Consider the following 7,893-nt stretch of genomic DNA (forward strand, 5'->3'; position numbering starts at 1 on the left):
CATATTCAATCTCAAGATTCCCTCCAACCACATGCCTGGCCTGCACTGGGTGAGGAGGAAGATTGCGCTTGCCTGCAAGGTTGCAAGCACGTAGGCAAATGTGTCCGCCAATGGCATGAGCATGCCCAATGGGCAGCAGCATCAGCTGCTGCCGGCTGCTGTTGCTGCTGCTGCTGCTGCTGCACAAGCGCATGCAAGTGTACGCAGCAAACCCACATGCATGCTTGCATGTCTACGTCAGTATCAACTGCTGATAAACCCTGCCCGCTGATGCACGTCAACCCACCATTCACAATGCAGTACCATCCACACCAGCACGGCAGCACGGCGCTGCAGGTCGGCACAGCACACGGCTTGATTGTGGTTGAGGACGATAATGACTTTTGGATGCCGCCCGGCACAGGGTGTGATCAGGTGGGGTATTACGCAAAGTGGCATGCCTGTCACTGTTGCGTCCCTCCATTGGAAGTGGCCGGCGTCTTCAGCTGGGTGGTTGCACCTGCATTGGGTCGCTATGTCTTGTGTCTTCGTTTGTGTGAAGCTTCAAAACTGACAGCCTGCATGCGCATCAGTGAATGTATGATTCAGTCTGACCATGCGTGCGAGGAGTGGGCTTGATACATGCGCACCTTAACTGTCCCTTGATTGCGCACAGGCGGGCCTCTCAAACGTGTGCTGACGATCCTTGCTATTCTCACGCGTGCACACGTTTGTCACAGTTTCGCTCAATTGTTGAGAACGCTCAGGAGGTCCTCCTAGACATCCAGCTATTCTTTTTCTAAAAACCCCACCCCCAAGAGCGTCGCCCCCCTCCCAGCCTTCTCAAAAAAAGTTGACCTCGTCAACAACGGTGGGCAAAGCTTGCCATTATGCTTATCATCAGACGGCATTCATCTCAACCCCTTATGGGGCATGCAGCGGCAGCCCCTTCAGCGTGAATGGAGGCCGTGCGCGCAGCGTTTACAAGTAGTCTGCACACAACACCAAACTACCCTGTGCGTGCAACTCCACTCGCCACGCACGCACCCCGCCCTTACTTGGCCCCACCTGCTCCCCTGTGCCCTCCCAACTCTGGCACAATTCCGTGCTAACTACTTTTTGTTTTCTCTCACTGCTCCCAGGTCCATACCAGTATTTCTCAGACATATCCCTTCCCAAGAACAGATATGGCACCGGCTCCAACAAGGCCTCTGGCAAGGCGACCTCCGCAAATGGTGGTCGCGGCCTGAACGTCCTGCTTGTGAACGGGTGCGACGCCTGCTGCTGCTGCTGCTGCTGCTGCTGCTGCTGCTGCTGCTGCTGCTGCTGCTGCTGCTGCTACTGCTGCAGAAGATATCACCCATTTGTGAGGTCAAGCAAGAATCTCAACATTTTTGTACAAACCCATGGTTGGCTGAGCACTGCTCCTCTTTTATTCGTGATGGCAAACAGGCAACTGATGGCATGTCGTACAGGACTTCCTGATTGCCCACCACTCTACGTTCATTCCCTCGTTGACACAGGGGCTACCAGCCAATTGTCACAATGCCTTCAGGCGTGTGGCAGCGCTGGCGCATGCTTTTCAGTGGCGTCAAGGTGCGCCTGCGCTAGATCCAACCGCCAAATGTGCGACTATTGCGGGCCTGGATCCGCGCACAGTCGGGAAAGATAGGTCGCGCTTCGGGCTTGCTAATGGCTCTAAGAATGGTCTGCATGCAGGATGCTTGCGCAAGCGTCCTTTCTCTGAAGCGCATGGCGCATGCACGCGTTGGCCTGCACCCACATGTGCCCAGGGCTTCTTTGTGCTCTCAATATTTGACGAGACGACCAAGAACGCAACATCCGCTTGTGAAATGATGCTGTACGCAAAGGCAAGTGCATCCAGTGTCCACACATATGGCAAGGCGGATGCAGTGATTACGAGTGCACTGAGCCGTAGTAGACATGCATGCTGAAGTAGTCTGCATCATATCAGAGGCCAACAGCGGGCCAGGCCAGCATTGCTCTAGCCCTGCATGCCCTTGCCAACGGCGCTCGCCGCACGATACTCTGCTGATGTCAGCAATGGTATGAAATCCCTGCACCACCCCGCGATGGCCCCAAATGATTTGCAGGATGGAGTGTATATAATGAACCTCCCCAGAAAAATTGATGGCGTTTTCCTTGCCGCTGCAAATCGGGCTGAGGTGCGCTGACATTTGTGGTTATTTTGCAGCTGGCCCATGTGTGGTTGGGTTGTTGAGGCTACCAGGGTTGCTTGCAATACCTTGAAGTTATCTCAGCATGCGTGAAATAATGCAGCCACCCGCATGTCCAACCTCGAGCAAGCATGCCACCAATACATAATTGCACCCCCCAACAACCCTCTGGCTCATGGTGCAGGTGCTCGTCCGCTGCAGCGGGACCCCAGGGCAGAAGTTCGTCGCCACGTCGCGCACTTGCCGGCCATTCTCCACTGACTGCTTTGGCTACTTGGGCGACAAGATCCCGGTTGATCGCTTCAACCACATCGGCCCAATGTTCCAAGACATCATCTGGACAATCCAAATCACGGCCCCACCAGTGCTGCCCCCGCTTTCGCCGCTGATACTGCCGATTGCCGAGCGTGCATGCACGCCTAGACGAGCAAGCTATGCGGCGGACCTGCGCAACCCAGCGCTGGTCAAAGCGGGTTTTGACCCCACAAACGTCTATTCCTACGGCATTGGATATGGCGGCCTCAGTTTGAACGACACGCTCGACCCACCACAGGCGTATTTTTATGGTGTGTCCCAGGGCCACAAGGACTGCCTGGCCGGTTGTGTTCCTGTGTTTGTTGAAGCGCATGAATGCAAGCAACTTCAGATCACATGCACACGCCCAGTCCTCATTCAGCTTGGAACTCTTTATCGTCAACCAACCACTGATCCCTGGGGCCTCACACTTGTGCACCACAGCTTGCGCCTACAACAATGGCTCGGAGACAGCTGAAGGAACGCGGTTCCAGTTCCCTGACCCAGAGCCGTTGGTGCTGGAGCTGGGGAAGGTTGTCCAATGGAATTTCTATGATCTGGACTTCCACCCCATGGTGAGATAAAGGCAACAGCTCGCTCGCCTGCATTCTGAGTGTGTACGTGCACCTCATACATGACAGCACCTGCAACCACACTCACCGCTCAGCACGCCCATCAACTAGCAGCCGCCATGTGCTGACACATGTGTCTTACTCCCGTCTGTCCTCGTGCCCTTTCCCAACATACTCGCAGCACATTCACATCAACCCGTTCCAGATTCAGGGGCTCAACAACACCTGGCTTTTCAAAAACAGCTCGTGGACCCCATACTTTGAGGTATTGAGATAGGTTGTGGTGTTGCCAGGCGTCAACATTGGGTACGCACCTGACACAACTGCCATTGCTGCTAAAGATTGTCAATGCTTATGCCGCTGAGCTCCCACTCGCCGCGAATCGCAGGTTGGCGACTGGCATGATACCTTGAACCTCCCTATGATTGATCTCACAGTGAGTGCACTCACGTGACGCGCAAATGGTGATGTCAGCTGGTACGCTGACCAGTGCTGCTATGAATCCAGCACATTTGTGAACGCAGCTGCCCAAATCTGCCTCACCGTCCATGCCAAGGCGGCGCGTTGTCCCTTGTGTCTTCTGATCAACTGGCGCGTTATGTTGTTGCAGGCCGGTGTACGTGTTCCTCTGCGCTTCCAGCCTGGGCAGTACTCAGGGTACACCGTCACACATTGCCACTTCCTGCACCACGAGGTGAGTTGGCTTGCAAAGCACCACGGTGCGTGGAAGTACGCGCATCACTTGGTTTCAGCACTGAGCGATTGAGATAAAAAGGCATGCACCTGGCCTCTTGATATGATCTATGTGTCTTCTGTTATGCAGATGATTGATACCACAACCTGCGCAGGGTGACGGCAAGATTTCCAATTTAATAGACTAAAAATTTAATATGATTGAAGTACAGCAAACCATACTCATCATTACCGGATTGCCGCGTGTACATTGAACCTCATATTCACAACACATACCCACCTCTTCTTATCCTCAGGACGTTGGATGTATGAAGGTTGTTCTGTTCAAGTGCCCCACCCTTGCAGAGGACAACCAGGGTGGCCCTTGCCCCAATTTCAAGTTCCCCGTCCCTGGCACTGTTCCAGACGTATCTGATTGATGCTTTGAACGCAGTCGAGGCACTGGTGAAGCCCAGCAGCAGCAGCAGCAGCATCAGCAGCAGCAGCAGCAGCAGCAGCAGCAGCAGCAGCAGCAGGAGCAGCAGGAGCAGCAGCAGCCGCAGCCTTTTGTTTTGCCTTCAACACACATGGGCGCTCACGTGCCTGCGCTGCTGCTCGCTCTCCTCCCTTCGCGGTGTCGCCCACCCCGCATACAACACCCCCCCATCGCCCCCATTGCGACGACCTGTGCCTTGATGAACCGGCTGAACGTGCTTTGCTTGATTATCCTGCATACGCGGGCCTGTGTGTCGCGTCGCGCTTTGCACCCCTGTTCACGAGCTTGCCTGCACATTCCCGCCGCAATTTGGGTGAAGGGGCTCCGCAACATGTGTTGGTTGAGGGGCTGCGCGTTGGAGAGGCTCCCCAAACGAATGTACTCGTGGTGGAGTAATTCATTATTCACAGTGCGGAGGTTTATGTGTGGGAACACAGTGATTAACCAACATGACTGTGCGTGGTGTGTAAATGACGAGCGACGCTTTGGCTTTTGACCAATTGCAGCGGACTTGATACTGCCTGCCTCTCTGCATAATATATTCGCACAACCTATAATGATATCATACAACCTCATGGTATGATATATGCGAGCATTGCACGCTTACCATGATTGGCGCGCTCAAACCTGCTCGAGTGATGACACCCTCTCATAATCCTCCATGACTGATATGGTCGCAGTGTCATCTGCACCGTAGCAACGCCGCCCCTTTCGCTATTCGCCACTGCTTTGCCTCTCTGAGGCACACTCATACAATACCCAAGTTGCACATATATGCACGATGCAACTCCCAGGGCATATGCTGCCCTATCCAGCCCCGGGAGGCTGGCGGGAAGCTGTGCACGCGCACGCATACCTGCTCTGAACGGCACACAGTGGCCGCTTGAATCCCAGGCACACAACGCTTGTGCTGCAAAGTCAAATTTCATGAGCCTGGATGGTCCCAGGAGTGGGCGACTGCGGCATCCTGTAATATCCTAATCCCTCATCCTGTGTTACAGAACGTCAGATGCAGACCATCTGACCAGTCATTGAGATCGAAAATCTGGCAGACACACATGTACTAGGCAGGGCTGCAGCTGCGTGAAACCCTGGGAAACCGCCAGTACCCGAGCCACAACACCGCAACCCTTCACCCAACCTCAAAGTCGTTTGGGGCAGAGGAGGGGGGAGCCCCGTACCACGCACAAAAGTGGGGACCCATGCACAACACGCAAGCGATCAAACAACGGCATGGGGCACGCCAACCCGCAAAACCCGCGCCCCAGCACGCCCCCCCCAGCACGCCAACCCGCGTCGTTGGCCATCCAAAACAATCACGAGCGCGGCTGCCCAGAAAACTGCACCCAGCAGCCGTCCGCGCCGACCTCCCAATCTCTTGGCAGCCCAGTCTGCCCCAGCAGATCCACCCAGGCCGTTGGGGGCGCCGCAGGAAGCTGGCGGGAAGCCGGCTGCTGCATGTCACGCGGCCGGCGCACGGGCCGCCACGCGGCACGCGCCGCATCCCAGCCCACGCGCGTAGCGGCCCCCGGCCGCGGCGCGGCGCGCGCATTCCCAGCCAAGTGCTCAAGGCCCGCCTGCTGCCGCAGCATCTCTGCAAGCCTCAAAGAGGCGCTGCGACCGTGTCGCAGCGAGTGAGCGCATGCCAGGGGGCCAAACTGCTTGCATGCTGCTGCACATGACTGCCCAGTAAGCTAGGGAGCCTGAGTCTTGCCGCGAGAGTCCTCCAGGCTGCCCTCTGGCCCGCCCGGCAGCGACATCCCCAACTCCAGCAGCGCCGCCTGCAGCTCATCGATCGCCTCGTCATCATCATCGCCGTCATCCCCACCATACGCACCGCCGCCGCCGCCGCCGCCGCCGCCGCTGTCTGAACCCTCCTCTGCCGCCGCGCCGCCGTGCGGCTGCGTCGCCCCTGCTTCGTCACCGTCGCCGCCGTCCCCACCGCGCGCGGTTTCGGGCGCGAAAGGCGGGGAGTCGGACAGCCACGGCAGGCCGGGGAAGCGGCGGCGGAACAGCGCCTCCGCCGCTGACAGCACCGAAGAGTAGCCAGCCAGACGCCCGTCGGGGCCGGGGCACGCGACAACGCCTCTCAATGCTGCCGTGGCCCCGCCGCCTCGGCCGGCGTCACCGCTGCCTCCAGGCGGCCCAGTGTCTTCGAATGCGTCCGTGGCCGCCGAGTCCAGCCGCTGTGTATAGTATGCGACCGCGAGCGCTGCCGGCCGCCGCGGCCCCGCAGCCGGCGCTGAATCGCCGCTCGTGCCCGGCGCCGCCGCCTCGTCTGCCCCGCCCCCGGCCCCCACTCGCCGCAGACCATCCGTCAGCGTCAGCGCCTCCACCACCGGCCGCAGCAGCTGCTCGGCAGCCGGCGCGCCAGCTGGCAGGCCCGAGGAAGCTGCTGCCGCGGCGGCGCCAGCAGGCAGGAGGGCTGACAAATACAGCAGGAACCTGCCTTGCGGCGCCACCTGCAGCGCCGGCCCCAGCATCAGCCCGCGCACCACACAGTTGCGCCGCCACCCGCCGCCGCCGTCGCCGCTGTCCGCGAAGCCGCCCGGCGGCGCGACGAGCAGCAGCGAGCCCTCCCCTTCCCGCAGCGGCCCGTCCAGAACGCACACCGCACGCGCGAACGCCGGCGCCACCGCCGCTGCCCCATTTCCCGCGCCGCCGCTGTGGCCCCCAAGTGCTGCGCCGCACGCCTGCGCGAGCTCGGGGCCCCCCACCACCCAATCTGTGCGGACCACCTGCCCTGTCCCAAGCACCACGCCCCTGCACCGCGGCCCCTCCGCCGCCGCCGCCGCCGCGCTCTGTGAGGCCGCCGCCGCGCCCTCCGCCGCCGTCGCCGCGGCCGCCGCGCCCCCCGGGGCAGCCGCCGCGCCCTCTGCCGCCGTTGCTGCCGCCGTTGCCGCGCCCTCTGGGCCCGCCGCCGCGCCCTCTGCCGCGGTTGCGGCTGCCGCCGCTGCGCTCTTTGGCGCCGTTGCGCCCTCTGGGGCCGCCGCCGCGCCCTCTGCCTCCTCGTCTTCCACCACCAGGCCCGCCAGGCCCATCCTCAGCACCGACACTGCCCCCTTGACGGCCGCCAGCCGCACAAACGCCTCCAGCAGCGCGCCCGCGCCGTAGCACGGCGCCATGAACGCGCCGCGCCCGCCGTAGCGGCCGAGGGACTCCGTGTACAGCCGCAGCGCCGCCAGGCCCTCGGCTGCGCTCAGCGGCGCGGGTGCGCCGTCGCCTCCTGCGGGGCGCCTGTCAGGGTCCGGGCCGCCGCTCGCTCCACCGTCTTCGGGCGGCTGCTGCTCCTCCTGCTGCTCCCCCTGCTGCTGCTGCTGCTGCTGCTGCTGCTGCTGCTGCTGCTGCTGCTGCTGCTTCGGCGGTGTGGACTGCGGCTGTGGCGCGTCGCACATTGCAATGCCGTGCGCCACAGCATCCCGCAGCTCCCGCCCCAGCCCCTGCTGCGCCAACAGCTGCGCCAGCGGGCGCGGCCCATATGCGTCCTGTGTGGCAGGATGACGCCGCGGGGCAAAGTTGAGGTTGATAAGGGTCGCCGCTGCCGCGTGCCGCCTGGAAGGCGACGAGTCGGTTGGATTGGAGGGTGACACGGGGGCGCCGGGGCGGCACCGCCGCGCCCCGCACTCCGCGCTTCGCGCCCCCCGTGCACTGCGGCCGCCGGGCCGCCCCACCCCCCTTCCGC

General features: G+C 61.0%; 1 protein-coding gene across 1 annotated transcript; it reads right to left on the reverse strand.

The window, feature by feature from the left end:
* Nucleotides 1-5,905: 5,905 nt before the first annotated feature.
* MNEG_7642 (hypothetical protein) lies at nt 5,906-7,606 on the reverse strand (the record flags this gene model as incomplete). The annotated part of the gene is made up of 1 exon (XM_014043886.1): nt 5,906-7,606. One exon carries the CDS (start codon nt 7,604-7,606, stop codon nt 5,906-5,908), a length of 1,701 nt encoding a protein of 566 aa, XP_013899340.1.
* Between the last annotated feature and the right edge of the window lie 287 nt (nt 7,607-7,893).

Source organism: Monoraphidium neglectum (genome assembly GCF_000611645.1).
Source record: "Monoraphidium neglectum strain SAG 48.87 unplaced genomic scaffold scaffold01371, whole genome shotgun sequence".
NCBI classification, from domain to species: Eukaryota; Viridiplantae; Chlorophyta; class Chlorophyceae; order Sphaeropleales; family Selenastraceae; genus Monoraphidium; species Monoraphidium neglectum.